This window comes from Eublepharis macularius, chromosome 13 (genome assembly GCF_028583425.1).
Source record: "Eublepharis macularius isolate TG4126 chromosome 13, MPM_Emac_v1.0, whole genome shotgun sequence".
Lineage (NCBI taxonomy): Eukaryota > Metazoa > Chordata > Lepidosauria > Squamata > Eublepharidae > Eublepharis > Eublepharis macularius.
Genome location: NC_072802.1, coordinates 64,888,048 through 64,904,923, shown reverse-complemented (window position 1 = coordinate 64,904,923; position 16,876 = coordinate 64,888,048). Strand labels below are relative to the sequence as shown.

The following is a 16,876-nucleotide window of genomic DNA, read 5'->3' as shown; positions in this document are numbered from 1 at the left end:
TACCACTTCAGGGCTCTGCTTATCTCCTCCCCGGCAGGATTTGCAAACAAGGCCTTACGTTCTAATGGGTTGAAAAGAGACAAGAAAAAGCAAACGCTGGGCGAACCTTCATAGAAGCCATCTTCGTCCATGTCTCCATAGACATAGAGGTATTTCCCTGCTGTGAGGGGGAGCTCTGCTTCTGGGTTTTCATTTGGTCCGTCGAACGGGTTGTAGCTGCAGCGGAACACAGACGGTGAATGTTCTTCATCAGCTTTCAGGAATTTAAATTAGTCACTGTCAAGATTGCTGGGCAGCAGGTCTTCCTGTTCCCTCTTGTTCATCCACTGGCTCCAACATAACTGTGCATACTCCCACATACTGACTTTTCCCTATGGAACTAGCAAGTCAGGTCCGGTCAGCACCCTCAACTACTTCCACTCCTCTTGAATTACAAGAGGGAGCTAGTTCTCAACCCCTGCATCTCTCAGTCGCTGTTATGTATCTCGGGCAGTTCTGTATTGGCCAGTCCCTCCAGCATCCTGGCTTCTACCACCCCATCCCAGCTCTTCACTCTTGTTGCTGTCGCAGTCTACAGAGGTGCCCGTGGGCTCAAAGGGTCCCGGGACTCTCGATCTACTCTGACAATGTGTGGGTCTTTCACTGCCCTGCTGAGATTCTTTTGGGTGAGAGATGTCAGGGGCTGACTGGGGTCCTCCTCCATGCAAAGCAGATGTTCTACCACTGATCCATGCCTTCCTCCCCTCCTAAATAAAGAGGAGACCAAGCATAAGAACATAAGAAGAGCCTTGCTGGATTAGACCACTGGTCCATCTAATCCAGCACCTTGCTTCTCCCAGGGGTCAAACCAGTGCCTCCAGAGGGCCAATGAACAGGGCATGGAGCCCAAGGTCTTCCCCCCGATATTGTCTCCTAGCACTGGTATTCAAGAGGTTTCCTGCCTGTGTACATGGATAGTAGTTGGGCTGCAGTAGATCAGCAGGATTTTAGTCCAGTAGCACCTTAGAGACCAAAAAGGTCTTTAGTGTATAAACTTTCGAGAATCTGAGCTCCCTTCTTCAGAGCTGAAGAAGTGTATGAAGATGACAGCTCTAACTCTTGAAAGATGATACTCTGAAAATCTTGTTGGTCTTTAAGGTGACACTGGAATAAATTCCTGCTGTGTACATGGAGGTTCCCTTTACTCACCATGGCTAGTAGCCACCTCGAGACTTATCTATGCTCATGGCCATTGCTGCATTCAGAACCAAGGATGCTACTGTGTGTGTGTTACCACCAACAGGTTGTGTGATGAGACAAAACATCAACAGGAGATTTGAGTTTGATTCTTTGTTCCAGGCAGCAAAAGGAATTCAGCTCGCTCAAGGACCAGCTCCACCCAGTCTTGCTCCAGTTTAGCCAGCAGCCCCATCTGGCCCAGCCTCTCTTCACCACTTAGATGTTATTCTATTATATTACTTCCAGCAACAAAGCAGAAGCCAAGTTTGATATTAATAATAATTATTATAACTGCACTTATATATTGCTCATCTAGACAGATTAGTGCCTCACCCAGAGCGGTGAACAAGTTATTGTTATTATTATCCCTACAGTTCATCTGGGGAGCTGGGGCTGAGAGGAGTGGCTTACCCAAGGCCACCTTCTGAGCACATGGCAGTAGTGGGATTTGAACCAGTAGAGTGCTGATTTGCAGCTGAACCACTTAATCACTGTGCTACAGCAGTGCTTCACATTTGCTTGATGGTTTGCACAGGGGTAAAATGTCTAGCTCAGTGAGAAGGCATAAACAGCCATTGAAGATACATCATGCTAAAGCAGGCACTGCAGGCCGGCATTACCTGTAGCGGGCGATGCAAAGATGGACTTTTCCCGAGTATCTCTGCTTTGAGGTATTGGAATTCCGTTCATTATCCATCTGCGGTCAGAAAAAATATGTGTGTAAGTTTTCTGCTGCCCATGCATGCTTGGTCACATCAGTCAACACCAGGGTGGTGCCTGTCTTAATCTCAGAGGGCACGACACAGTGAAGTTCAACATAAGAAACAAAAAAAAAAGATGTTTCTCATTTTTTTCTACTCTATTTCCATGCACGAAGCCTCTATTAAAGGGACAGGACATTTTTCTCCAGGCCAGCTGGCAACCCTACAAACAAGACCTGTCAAAGATCCTGTTTATGTAGGAAACTGCACAATATTAAGCAATAGAAACTGAAACCAAGTAACTAGCACCTACAAGTGTGATGTTAGACTAGGACCTTGGAAACCTGGGTTTAAATTCCCACTCGGCCATGAAGTTCTTTGGACGATTTTGGAACAGTCATTTTCAGCCCTACCTGCCTCACAGGGTTGTTAGGAGGATAAAATGGAAAGGAGAGAACCATATATTCTGTCCTGAATTCCAGGAAGGATGGGCAGTGTAAAAATGTAACAGACTTACAGAGTTTCAAGTGCCAGAAACAATCATAGGAAGCAGCATTCAGCACTGTCAAAATCCCATCTATGTAATCTAATTCTGAACCTAGCCCAAGAGTACGGATTGAAACCTCTATACAACAGAAGGTATGAAAACAGGAGAGGCTTCTAACAAATTGAGAAAACAGAAAAAAATTCACTTTCAAAGGAGGGGATAATATAAAATTTAAAAGTTTTAAAATGCCAATATCTTTCAAGATTGCCTCACAAGATCTCAGCAGCCATCTTGGGTTGCCTTGGCAACCTCAAACCACAGCCTGCAGTTGCTTGGGTTACCCAAGATGGCGGCTGCAGTTTCATTTTGAAACCTGAGGAGAGAGTGAGAAAGAAGGAGTTGGGGAGGCAGGAAAGAAAAGAAGGAAAGAAGGAGTAAAGCTAGAATAAAGAGAGGGAGGGAAGAAAAATGGGCTAAAAGAGAAGGCAGCTGGAGGGTGGGTTGCCAGCCTCCAGGTGGTGGCTGGAGATCTCCTGGAATTACAACTGATCTCCAGGTGACAAAGATCAGTTCCCCTGGAGAAAATGGCTGCTTTGCAGGGTGGAATCTATTGCATTATACCTCATTGAGGCCTCTCCCCTCCCCAAACCCAATCTTTTCCAGGCTCCACCCTCAAAATCTCCAGGAATTTCCCAACCTGGACTTGGCAACCCTAGCTGGAGGGAAGGAAGGAAGCAGGGAAGGAGGAGAAGCTGTAAAGGGAGGGAAGGAAAGCTGAGATAGGATGAGAATAAGGACCAGCTGGAATGGAAGAGGGGATAAGATTTGCCCCCACCCACAAATCCTTGCTGTTCCCCTGCAACAGACAATTCTCTGCTCCCTAAGACTGAGAAAACTGTCTCAAAAACATGCAAACATGCAAACAGTGCATGCTGGTAAGAACTCAAAATAACACACACACAACCCAAACAGAGGGATGAGAGAATTAGAACAGAGAAGAACATCAGGAGTTATCATCTAGCTGAGTACTGTCTGCCCTTGGAAGCCACATGCTCTGCCAGTCCCCCTTTGAATATAAGATGGATATATTCTATACTGGATTGGATGGACTGTGCCCTCTCGTCCCAAAGGGGTTGGACTGTTACGGCAGCTGCCACTCCTTTCTTTCAGCTTTGGGCTGGCAACTGGGGGATAGCACATCATTCCTTGTGGTTGGGTTTGGCCACGGGGCCTCCAGTTGCAGATTCCCAGTCCTCTCTGACTGGTAACAACAACCACAACCACAACAACTGCGCTTATACAACATTCTCTCTCTCTCACACACACACACCCCACACCCTTCAGGACAACTTAACACTCACTCAGAGAGGTTTACAAAGTGTGCTGTTATTATCCCCATGACAATCACTCTATGAGGTGGGTGGGGCTGAGAGAGCTCTGAGAGAGCTGTGACTGACCCAAGGTCAGCCAGCTTGCTTCAAGGGGCGGAGTGAGGAATCAAACCTGGTTCTCCAGATTAGAGTCCTGCCACTCTTAACCACTACATCAAACTGGCTCCCAGTTCTCCAGCATCCTAGACAAAGAGCCAAGCTACAAGTGACGAATTACACTTGCATAGCAAGTGAACAGACTCACGTGTATTCCTCCCTGTTCACTTGCCATTCACTTGCGCTCCACTTGATCAAGTGGAGCGCAAGTGAATGGCAAGTGAACATACACGTGAGTCTGTTCACTTGCCATGCAAGTGTAATTCATCCCTTGTAGCTTGGCTCAAAGTCTTTTAACAGGCTTTTGACCCCAGTGGTGGTATATTCTGCATGTGAAACCCAGCTCACTGAGCCCCCCCCCTCCCCAATATGATTCTTCAAGCATGTTAAAAGTTCTCACTCGGATGTGAAGTCACTGCAGCCAGCAAAACAGCCTGTACAAATGATTCTGCACTTTCAGCTTTTGGGGGAGGGGGAGTATTGCTTCTAGCCACCCACTTTCAACTGACCCACCTCCCCATAAAAACATGAATGTTTGAGCCATTGCTTACTTTCCACACATGCTCTGGAAGCATGTCGAGAAAACAAAAGGCCCAGCCCTGCCCTCCACTTAGCCCTCATGTAACACAGAACTCACACCACAGTCCTTAATGATTACTTCAGGAGTCTATTTCCCCCCTTGTTATCAATCACATAGACAGTAAATGGATGCTGTCTTTGAAGAACGAGGCCTGCACGCAACTCCAGAAATTGCCACGTCAAGCGCCTCTTTGTTGGTTTGACTTTTCAAAGCTTGAGTTATTCAATTGCATTTAATACGATATAACTCCCCTGCCTTCTTAGACGGTGGGTGTGCTACCTTTGAAAAATGTCTGGGGCAAAATCTCCACGTGTGGCATACATCCACTCCCTAATTACCAACACAAAAGCAAACAAAGGGCAATTTCGTTGAAAAGGCTCTGCGACCATAAGAAGAAAAAGGTGTGAGAGAAGGAAATGCAACCCTGAGGCTGCATCAAGACATCATGTTCTCAGAGCAGTGGGGTTACCTGAAGGATACTAACCCTGTGGCAGGTACTTGACCAAACCAGTTTTGCAGGTTTTCAGCATGGTTAAAGATGCACTTAAGTTAACTGGATTCCTGCTCCCAGAAGGGAAGAAAGGTTGGTTACCTAGATGTGTTCAGATGTGTGGTGTATAAGTAGGGTCACTAGCCCTAGCTGGTGTCCCAGTGGGAGAATTTGAGGGGTAGAAACAAGCTGTTTGGCATTGTGCTAATACACAACGATACTTCCGGTGTGAAACTGGGAATGATGTCATCATGTCAGGTCCATGCTCTAAGATTCATTCCAAACTCTATGGTTAAACCAAAGATTTGGGGTAAATCCTAGAGGAGCCTGTCAAAATGATGACAGAAGCTATGTAACGTGTCAGCATGCCACTGGACCCACCCACCCCAATTCCCCAGCACCACCATGTCAAGTTATGGAGGGGAACCATAAGTCTACCACTATAGCACCCCCCCCCCACACACACACACAGGGGTGTGCCTGTGGCATTGGTGAGACGACTAGTCCATCTAGTTCAGTAACTTTTACTCTTGCTGGGTCTCTGACAGAGAAGGTCGATGCCAACACTTTTGACCTCCAGCTTTCAGTGCTCTACCAATGAGCCTTCCCTGAACACTCGAAGCTGCCTTATACCAAGTCAGATCATTGATCCAGCTAGCTCAGTACTGTCAGCTCTGATTGGCAGCAGCTTCTCAGGATCTCTGGCAGAGAACAATCTTTTCCATACATACTAGAGATGGGCACAAACCGAAATACGAACCAAAGTTCGTCACGAACCAGGCCAGTTCGTGGTTTGCGAACCAGTGGTTTGTAAGAGCCCATTTCTGACGAACTGCCACGAACTTTAGGGTGGTTCGTTTGGTTTGTTTTTTGGTTTGTCACTGCAGACAGCCTGGTGCCAATCAATACGTTTCTTAGGCAATGGGGGTTGGGCTTTCTGCAGACCTTGTGCTGACCTGGAAGTGGTGATTTGCTGGCCCAGATGTGCCGTTTTCACATACCAAAAATGAATTGGTTCGTGAACTGGGGCAAGTTTGTGAAAGTTTGTGGTTTGTGAAACATGACGAACCACAAACCATATGGTTCATTTTTTTTCTGGTTTGTGCCCATCTCTAGTACATACTACTCCTTAAGTGGAGATGTCAAGAACTGATGTCAAGAGAGCCATTTTGTGTAGTGGTTAAGAGAGCGGGACTCTAATCTGGAGAAGCTGGGTTTGATTCCCCACTCCTCCACTTAAAGCCAGCTGGGTGACCCTGGGCTAGTCACAGAATCTAGGAGCTCTCTCAGCCCCACCCACCTCACAAGGTGTTTTGTTGTGGGGATAATAATGGCATACTTTGTCAACTGCTCTGAGTGGGCATTAAGTTGTCCTGAAGGGCGGTATATAAATTGAATGTTGTTGTTACTGTTGTTGTTGAACCTGGGATTTTCTACAGGCTAAGTAAGAGCTCTTCTACTGAGACGTGTTACTCTCTTATCGCCCTTCCCCAGCCCTTTCTCCAGAGCACTTTCCCCACAGTTAGTAACTTTTTCCATGTATTTTTATAAAAGTAAAGTGAAGGACAAACATCTTGCCTTATATTTGTTGGCGTATCATCAAAGTCTCAGAACAAGAAATGTTTATCGCAGCTTTTTCATATTACGTTGCAGTGTAGCTGGCTCGATTTTTTTTCAAACACTGAGCTGGATTTAGATTTTCCACTAATGGCAAAAGGATTCCTTTTACCATCAAACAGGCTATACTGGGGAACATGGGACCTGCATGGGCAAAAGCCACGTGGGACAGCGGCTGTTAGTAAGGAGAGGAAATAGGTGAGATGGAGTAAAAAAAAAAAGTGGCTGGATCCATTCCACTGTTTTTATTTGCTGCTAGCTTTGAATCGTTAATGATTTTACTTGGTGTTTTTATAATGCTTTATTGCAATGATCATTTCTGTGTTTTTAATGTGTGGTTAACCAGGCCTGGGGGGTCAAATCTACGGATGGAATGATGGGAAATATATGATGAAACAGTCAAAGAGGCATATAAATTGGCTGATCACCATGCTGTGGATAATTTAATGAAAATGTCAACTAATCCATTTCATGCTAACTCCCTGTTTGGAAATAGCTGGAAGTAGAACTACAGGTTCTACGCAGCTCCTAATACAGCCCTACGTTCCCCATTAAAATACAGCAATGCTGGTTCCCATGGCAAATAAGGCAAAAAGTCTTGCTACTGAACAGTAATAGGGAGGGGACTGCTTGCCAAGTTAATTCGGTTAGAGCACACTTCTGCTGTAATACACCAGTGAAATGAAAAATTTTATTTACCATACCTGCCCTTCAGTGCAACAGGGGGGTTCATCCCCCTACATTCCTGCTTAACTTATTATTGTTATTGTTATTGTTATTGTTATTAATATCCCGCCCTCCCCGCAAGCAGGCTCTGGGCAGGTTTCAACAGAAGATAAAATATACAAGATAAAATCACAATAAACACAGCTTCTAATAAAACACCTGCTCACCGTATAAAAACCAAATAACATCTGATGGAGGTGGAGGTGCAGCTTAACCATGCGTGGCCGCTCATATATGGGGGGTAGATGGTCAATACCCCCTACAGACATAAAGGAGAACGGGAGAGAGGCTCTTTGGTGGAAACCCTGATGGCCTCAACCATACACCTGGCGGAACATCTCTGTCTTACAGGCCCGCCTGAAGGAGATCTTAGCGGGACCGGGTGTCCTCAGACAGAGAGTTCCACCAGGTCAGGGCCAGGACCAAAAAGGCCCTGACCCTGGTTGAGGCAAATCGAGCCTCCCTGGGGTCAGGGACCACCAGTAGGTGCTTACCGGCTGATCTCAGCACCCTCCAGGGAGTATATGGGAAGAGATGGTCCCTCAGGTATGCTGGTCCCAGTCCGTTTAGGGCTTAATACCAAAACCTTGAACCTGATCTGGAACTCCATGGGAAGCCAGTGTAGCTGCTGCAGAACTGGAGTTGCATGTGTCCTGAAAGGCACACCCATCAAGACACGGGCAGCAGCGTTCTGGACCCGCTGTAATTTCTGGGTCAGACTCAAGGGAAGCCCTGAGTAGAGCGAGTTACAGTAATCCAATCTGGAGGTGATCATTGGATGGATCACTGTTTCCAGGTCTTAACTCTGTTTCCAGACTTAAGTCCCCCACCCACCCCTCTCTCTCTGCATCCCCTTCAGTTTTTAAGGAACACTTTGTTATTCTCCATCAGTAAAACCTAAAGCTCCATTCAAGACAGATTTTCTAAATGGGCTTGGGGAACTTGCCATTTCCAACACAGTATACTGACCACTCGCCCTCCTCTCTGTCTGTTGCCATTGCTGGCCACCTTTCACACAGCAATTTCAAAGTATGAGCCACAGATCAATCTCAAAAGGGATCGCAGAGATTCCTTAGGAGATCTTACATAGGGGGTGAAGGGAACTTGTCCCTGAGAAGAATTTGGGTGGAAGATACGGGTTAAGGGAAGGGGGGAACCAAGGGCCATATCAGGAACAGAACATAAAGAAGTTAGGAAGAAAGTTTCTTGTCAGTTGCCGGAAAGGGAAAGCAGATCATTTGCAAAGTGGGAAGGGGATGGGAAAGCTGATGTCTTCCCTCCTCCCCCATTCCATGCCTAAATCTGGTGCTAAAAATGGTGCTTCAGCACAATGTTGTTGTTTTTTAAAATACATATTTCAGTGTGATTAAACTAAATAAATAAGGCCAACTTGCGCTGTTGAAATATAATTGGGAGAAGAAAGGCATGTCATGATGGAGGCAGGTCAGTAATCATTGGTACCTTCTCGGCAGGATTCGGCCACCATAGCAACTTGGTGGAAATTGCTCCCAAGATATTGACACGTATCCAACCATCCGCAGGTTTGGTGGGAGTGGAATTCCCTGCTCCCTCTTCCTGCTGTAGCCCACTGAACTCCCCCTCACCACTTAGTACAGCCAGTACCACCAGTGTACCGTCCAGGATCAGCATAAGGGTCAAAGTGGGGATTTGTAACGAGAGGGGGAAATTGGTGGAAATTGCTGCCCCCTCTTCTGCAAACAGAAATGCCATTCTGCCACAGCATGGTTAGATCAATGCCAATATGAGTACACACAGCCTGGTTTTCGCTTGTTTTTTCCATGCACTTTCCCTAGGGTCTCGAGCACACCTCATGATATCCACACAATCGGACTTTTTGTTTAAAAAATAAACTAGTTGCCTCATCAGAGCCGAGGAAGACGGTAGACTCAAGCTTGTCCAACTCATTTCCAACTCACGTCTGATTCAAATCTGCATCTTGGGCTGCCAGATCGTGACCGGGAGAGGAAGGTTGGCTTGACGGACAATTGCTCTGGTTTGTCACCGGATAGCTGCAGGGGCCGTATAAACTCTGAGATCACGCAGTGTCCTCCTGAGGAGCTTTCATGACCTGGGAATGAAAGAAAAGGAAGTGCGTCATAGGATATGCTTCAAGTTTTGCTTTCAGAGCAGGTTTTGGTGCTTATGTTAGACTATAACAGCAAAGCAAAGCAGAAGACCAGTGTCACCTTAAAGACGAACATTCCATCATGAGCTTTATGAGTCACAGCTCACTTCTTCAGATTCAATGGAAAGAATCTTTTTCCTCAAATTTGGTGCTACTGTCTCACTGTCCCCAGGGGCGGCGCTAGGGTTTGCCGCGCTCGCGGCTGGCCGGCCAAGCGCCCCCCCGCACGTGCATGAGCACATGCGCACCTGCCTGCGTGATGACGTCATGCGTGATGTCATCACGGGAGCACACGCGCTGCCGCCGGCCCGATCGCTGCAGCAGGCAGCCTCCGAGCTCTCCCGCTCGGTTGCCTCCACCGCAGCAGATGCCTGCCCGCGGTGGCTGCGCCCAGCCGGGGGCTTGTGCTGGCAGCAGCGCGGGGTGGGAGGAATAGGAGGCTTCTGCTTTGGGGGGGGCGCTCTCGCCCCCCGCGCCTCTTCCAGCGCTCCCTCCGGCACCCCGCGCCTGCGGCCACCGCCTACCTGGCCTCAATAGGCGCGCCGCCCCTGACTGTTCCCCATGGGACTTGTTTCTTAGCTAACTCAAGGGCTGGCTATAATAAAGGAACATGGGATTAGATAGAATCACAATTTGGAAAGTTCCTTATAAGTTATCTAGTCTAACCCTTGCTCCATGAAGCAATACAACGTTAGACCCTCTCTGATGGCTTTTCAGCTGCAGGCAAGGGGGACCCCACCATCCTTTTTATAGTTTTCCTACTTGAACTAATCACACAATTAGGAAGTTTTCTCCTATATTCTACCAAAATCTACTGTTCCGTTGAAAACCATGAGATCTAGTCTTGCCCTTTAGAGTAGCAGAGTACAAGACTGTTGCCCTCTTCTGTCAGCCCTTCAGAATTTGAAGAGTACAATTTAAAAGAGCAGAGGAGTTAGCTGTGTTAGTCTGTAGTAGGAAAATAGAAAAGAGTCCAGTAGCACCTTTAAGGCTAACCAACTTTTTCCTTAGTGTAAGCTTTCGAGAATCACAGTTCTCTCCGTCAGATGCATCTGATGAAGAGAACTGTGATTCTCGAAAGCTTACGCTACAGTAAAGTTGGTTAGTCTTAGAGGTGCTACTGGACTCTTCTAATTTGAAGAGTATGAAAGACATTAAGCTTTTTGTATGTTGACATGTTACATGTTGTTGTATTGAACTGTTAATTAAAATTTTTAAAATTTTTTTAAAAAAAACATTAAGCTTGTCTTCAAAACTAAGGCTAGGGACACTTTTTTGTATAACAAGCACATCTCACATGGGGGAGGGAGCACTTGGTCTTTCTAGACCTATAATAATCTGCAACAACGTTAATATAATACACATATGCATATAGTTCCTTCCTCTGGAAACCAGTAGCAACACTACAAAAAGTTAAAGTGTTCACGTAGTGAGTGAATGTGTCATTCCACTATGGACTCGGCAACCAGACGGTTGCCCCATTTGGCCACACTGTGCTCCAGTACCATCTGCCACGGTGCAGCATGGCCAATCAGGGAGCACCAGATCTTGGCAACCAGCCTATGTCTTTTCCCCTCTCCCTATTCACAGTGAGGGAAAGTGATTGGGTTCATTTGCCCTCACTCATGTCATACAACTAAATCTGATTGGCTAAACTGGACTGTAACGTATTCACTATATGATCCATGATTGGCTAGGATCACATGATGAGGGAGAAGGAGGGAAAACGGTGCTGAAAGAAAAAGGGGGAAGATGTGGTTTCAAATGATCAAAAATGGGGAGGTGAGGTTGACGGAGTACCCAGGGCCATTTCATACCCCCTGTGTTACTTCTGCGTCCCCTGCTTTGCCTCTGAACATTAAGCGTAATCCTAGTGACTCTCTCAATATCATCCCTCCATTTCACAATGTAGCTTGTGTCAGTTCTTGGCATCTACAACATTATGATGTACAGAATCTCTGAGACATGGGCCATCATTTCACAGCTGCTCTGAGAAATTGCATCTGTCACAGATTGAGGTGGAGGGCATCTTGCAAGGCAGAAATGCGTGGGGAAGGCGATTCCCTGCAGGGCCAGCCAGCCACCATTCAGGCTGGCAGCTGCACAGGACTGACATTTCTAGGCCTAGAACTTCAGGAGGTGAGAAAGACACATTCCTGGATATCAAGCATGAAGGAGGAGAAAAAGGTAACATACTCAAGATCTAGTATTACCTTAAAGACCAGCAAGATTTTCCAGAGTATAAGCTTTCGTGAGTCAAGGTCCCTTGAACGTGATTCTCAAAAGCTTATACCCTCGAAATCTTTTCTACTGGGCTCAGATCTTGCTCTTCAACTGCAACTAACATGTACTAAAAGTCAGTTTCAGGTGGCTAGCCATGTTGTTCAGTAGTAGACGAGCAAGGTTCGAGTCCAGTAGCACCTTGAAGATCAGTAAGATTTTCCAGGGTGCTACTGGACTCGAACCTTGCTCAACTTACGGTCCGCCTACATAGTTTACATAAACAGGAGCCTTGTGGCGCCTTAAAGAGTAGCTACATTTCAATCCAGCATGAGCTTTTCTGGACTATAACCCATGTCTTCAGATGTAATCAGGCATTTTAGGAAGTTTGAAAACTAACCAACCACCAGCAGGATCAAGGGAACATGAAATGGAGGAAGTGCAGAGGGAAATGTAACGATGAAAAATCCAAATTTAGGCTGCTCTCTAATTATGCTAAGCTAGCAAACATCTGCAATAGCCTTGGAGTACCAGGTTTTGCTAAATTAGTTAATTCCTGACACTCTCTTCCCCTCTGATAGCTGACTAACTGCACAATGAGTCCTTGAATTATATCTGCTCAGCTAAGCAGGGTGTCTGCCACCAGTTCTAGGATTCCTCTTCCAGAGGAAAGGGCACTTCAGCTATCTTTTACACCAGCAGTAGGTCCACTCTTAGTGGAGTATGGTTGCAGGATACAACCTGTTAAGCATTTTCCTGCTGCCCCGGGCAGCCATCACTCTCCGAGTTATCCTTTGCACCTGAGATGAAAGAAAGGAGGACTGCTGAAACCTCTGGGGGCAGGGAGTAGCACGTGTGTGTGCGTTTATAATCCTGAAATAGCAAATTGGTTTTGTGAACTGATTTGGACCCAAGATTCAAACCAGCCGAATTCAGATCTGACCTGAAGTCACATGCATATCCAGGGTTTGGAAACGATAGGTTGGCTGAATTAAAGCAAGAGCAAGGCAGGCACGCAGGCAGGCAGAGAGAGAGAGGTTTGGATATCTGATTATGTCAGCACTGTCCTAAATTGTACTCTGTGGCTTTGCTACAGTGGCTGCTGCCAACGTAATTAGGCACAGTTTGCTATCTGGTGCTTCTGTATTCGCAGCTCCCAAAGAACAACTGTGCAGTGTGGGGAAAACAGTGCGGTGCGCTTCTCCCCCACCACCCCAAAGGTCCTGCTTTTTCGAAATGCTGTCTTTGAAGATGTAGCTTGCTGCAGAATTTAGTGAATGCCTAGCACCTAATGCTGAATAGCCCCAAAGACAGAATAAAGGGCTCAGCACCATTGTGCCAAACCATGCACAGAGACAAAGGGTTTCTGACTTGCTTGTACCTCTTGTTCCCTAAAGTACACGTTGGCTTGGCTGGAAGACCTGTAGTATCAGCTCAAGTCCACGGGGAGTCATCCTGAACCCCTTCAAGTAAACTGGTAGCTGTAGGTTCCTAACTCTGCAGCTATGATTCATCAACCCAGTTGGCTTTAATTACCCAATTGCCTGCGATTACGTTTCCTCTGCATTAAGCACGCCCTCCTCCTTGGAGGATGTCCTCAAAGCCCTCCAGACTCACTAGAACTTAGTAGGAACCGCCCTAAAGGCCTTCTCACTCTCCAAGCGGCGCTTCCACTTATCTGAATCAATGCTTCTGTAAGCAAACCTTTCCTTTCTGCATGCAACTGTAAAAAAAAATATCGAGATTCCATTGTGGAAAACTGTATTTACGTGGTGCTTTAGATCCTGGTGCATACACATATACATGAAGCTGCCTTATATGGAATCAGGCTATTGGTCCACCAGTCCTGTCTACTCAGATTGACAGTGGCTCTCCAAGATCTCAAGCAGAGGTCTTACCCATCACCTGCTATCTGATTATTTCAACAGAAGATGCTGGGGATTGAACCCGGGACCCTCTGTATGCAAAGCAGATGCTCTATCACTTGAGCCATGGCCTATCACAAGCACTGAACGCTCCGCCACTGCCTTGGTCTGGATATCCTGTTGTCCAAAGAACAGATAACGTACTGATATTCAGTGGTGTGGCACTTTGCCTCATCCACTGGGTACTCTTAACTCCCATGAACCCCTTTTGTACTCCTGTCTGGACACCAAATGTATTGTGGATAGGCCACAGAGGCTACAAAGCACATACACTGAAGGTAGTTTTAGAAGGGTGGCCATGGTGGTCTGCAGTAGAACAGCCGGATTCGAGTCCAGTGGCACCTAAGAGACCAGAAAGATTTTAGAAAAGAGCAAGAGTCCAGTAGCACCTATAAAACAAAATTTGTGGCGCTACTGGAATCTTGCTCTTTTCTACTGCAGAAGGCCTTCTTTTCTATAGAAAGACTAACACTGCTACCCATCTTGATCTATCTCCAGCAAAACTGTGTTGGTCTTGAAGGTGCCACTGGATTCAAACCCCAATGTACACACTTTGCCTCTTTCCTTCTGCCAGTCCATCTTCTCTGATTCCTGGTACCTTCCGCATATTCCAGAACCTAAAATGTTTGGCACTACACATACGTCTATCTATCCAGTTTGCCAGTTTTGTACGCATATTTGTTTCAGCTGTACACTACCCTTTCTCCAAAGACCTTAGGGAATCAGCATGCCTGGGATTATCCAATTTTATCCCTGCAACAATCCTGAGAAGTCAGTTACTGTGAGAAATAATGATGCCCCAATGCTGCCGAGTAAATGTCATGCAGAGAGAGAACTCGAACTCAGGTCTCCTATGTTTAAGTCCAATATGCTATCCATTCTTCTACTGCAGGAAGTGCAACCACTGCTCTTGTGAGGAAAGAACACACGCTACGTTTAATTGTGAAGGCACTCTTCACAGGGGCAGGATTTCAGAGAACTGCCCCAGAACAAACCTCTCCTCTCCAACAGTCTCCTCGGTCTGGTTTGGCAAATTGCTGCAGCTTGACTGTTAGCAGGAGTGAGCAGGAGCATAAACATCACTCCCATCCTACAGTCACTCCATTGGCTACCTATCAGTGACTGTCCTCAATTCAAAGTATTGGTTATTACATACGAAGCTCTTCATGGCCTTTGCCTGGCATACCTACAGAACCGCCTCCCTCCCTATGTTCCTCCACAGCTGCTTCGCTCATCTGAACAGGGTCTCTTGCAGGTGGCAGCTTGCACATGGGCGAAATCAACAGCAGCCCGTACACGGGCTTTCTGCCCTCTGGAACGGCCTGCCTGAGGAGATCAGAAGAGCTCCCATGCTCTTGGCTTTCCGCAAACAATGCAAAACCAAATTATTCAAAAAGGCTTTTTATTCACATAGGAGGGCGGTATTGTAGGGAGGGGGACTCAGACGACTCGCTAATAAGTTAGGGACCATGGCTTTACATATTATCTGTTGCTTTAAATATGTACTCCTATATACTACCTGTGCTTCATGTGGTTTAATGTCAGCCCTAGAATTGCTTATGTTCTGTTTCAGCAATTCTTCAACTCCATATTGGATCCTTGCTAATGCTATGTCTTTGTAAACTTGTGTTTATTTATCCTATGACATTGTTTATGGAAATGTACTTGATACTATATGGAAATACCTGCCCTTGTCCTTGCTACTAATTGTCCTAATCTCATACTATGATCCTCCTTGAGTCTCAGTGAGAAAGGCTGACTAGAAATGACATACATACATACACACATACCCTTCCAAGGGCTGTGTTTCATTGCAAAATGAAGCTTCCAGGTGCTAAGATTCCAGTCAAGACCACCTTATCCTTTATTTATTTATTTATTTCCTTACTTGCCCTGACCTGGATAGCCCAGGTGAGCCTGATCTCGTCAGATCTCAGAAGCTAAGCAGGGTCAGCCTTGGTTAGTAATTGGATGGGAGACCTCCAACGAAGACCAGGGTTGCAGAGGCAGGCGATGGCAAACCACCTCTGTTAGCCTCTTGCCATGAAAACCCCACCAGGGGTCGCCATAAGTCAGCTTTGAGTTGAGGACACTCTCCACCACCACCACATACTTAGTTCACGTATACCCCGTCTTTCTTCCTAATAGGGACCCAAGGTGCCTTACATAATTCTCCTCTCTTCCATTTTTAGCCTCACAACAACCTTTTAAGTGAGAGTGTGTGGCTTGCCCAAAGTCACCCAATGAGTTTTCATGGCAGAGTGAGGATTCAAACCTGGTATTCCTGGATCCTAGTCCAACCCTCTAACCACTACACCACACTCACTGGCATTTTAGCAATCTATGCTGATGAAATTCTGAACATTGTAATTTCATGATATTCATGCTGTCATGTCTTCATACCATTTATCCGTGCCATTCAGATATTCTCTGTTCCCTATATTGATTTGATCATACTGCATATCTATATGCTCTCTTATTATGCTCATGTACTATGACCATTATATTCATGCCATTTCGAGCTTGCCTAAAACCGAAAGTACTAATGTTGAGACTGTTATCTCTGAAGCCTGCTTGTGACCTTGTACTGAACTGTAACTCCTCACAAGAGACAGAGGGAGTTAAATTCCTTGTAATCTTCTAGCTTTCTCTGGCCAGACAAAGCTATTGTGTTTCTCATGAGAATTGGGACTTTTGCGCCCTTTTGCTAACTGCCCCAGGGGAGGGGGAATCCTGCTCCTTATATCAAAGTGCATTTGTGTGTATTCTCATTCCTGCCAATTCCTAGTCATCTTTGGAAGTACTTGTGAACCTATTGGATCTCTACAATAAAACCTTTTCAATCAAGACCCTGGAGTGCTTGCTGTGAGGGGCTTGGGGATCTATCTGTCATGGACTGCCATCCCTAGAACTGGCACATTCCTTTACTCTTTGTTTTGGGGAGAGGATTAGGGTCCCCCCCCACCAGTGGCTGAATGGAAAGATGAGCTGTGCCGCAGAAATTAAGCAGCAACATATCCAGATTGACCCAGAGTACCATTGTTTTTGCTGAGGATTGCAACACATAACTCAAGAGTCCACATCATTCCATTTCAGGGGTCTCTAATATAACTCATGGTACCCCCACCACACTTTGTACAAAGCTAAACCATCTGCAGGGCTAGAAAGTCAATACCCTTAAGAGGAGCAAAAGGGCTAAAGTGGCACACCCAGGGCTTTTTTTTCAGCAGAAACGCGGTGGAACAGAGTTCCGGCACCTCTTAAAATGGTCACATGGCT

The 16,876-nt window shown here is 46.2% G+C and overlaps 1 protein-coding gene across 1 annotated transcript in view; it reads right to left on the bottom strand.

Moving 5' to 3' along the window:
* The window catches only part of RIMBP2 (RIMS binding protein 2), a 112,551-nt gene that overhangs the window by 49,570 nt on the left and 46,105 nt on the right, over positions 1 to 16,876 (bottom strand). The window contains exons 6-8 of the mRNA XM_054996523.1: positions 9,244 to 9,395; positions 1,839 to 1,915; positions 107 to 216 (exon numbers count right to left, since the gene is read on the bottom strand). Of these exons, the coding sequence (XP_054852498.1) occupies positions 107 to 216; positions 1,839 to 1,915; positions 9,244 to 9,395 (339 nt within the window). The remainder of the gene's footprint in view (positions 1 to 106; positions 217 to 1,838; positions 1,916 to 9,243; positions 9,396 to 16,876) is intronic.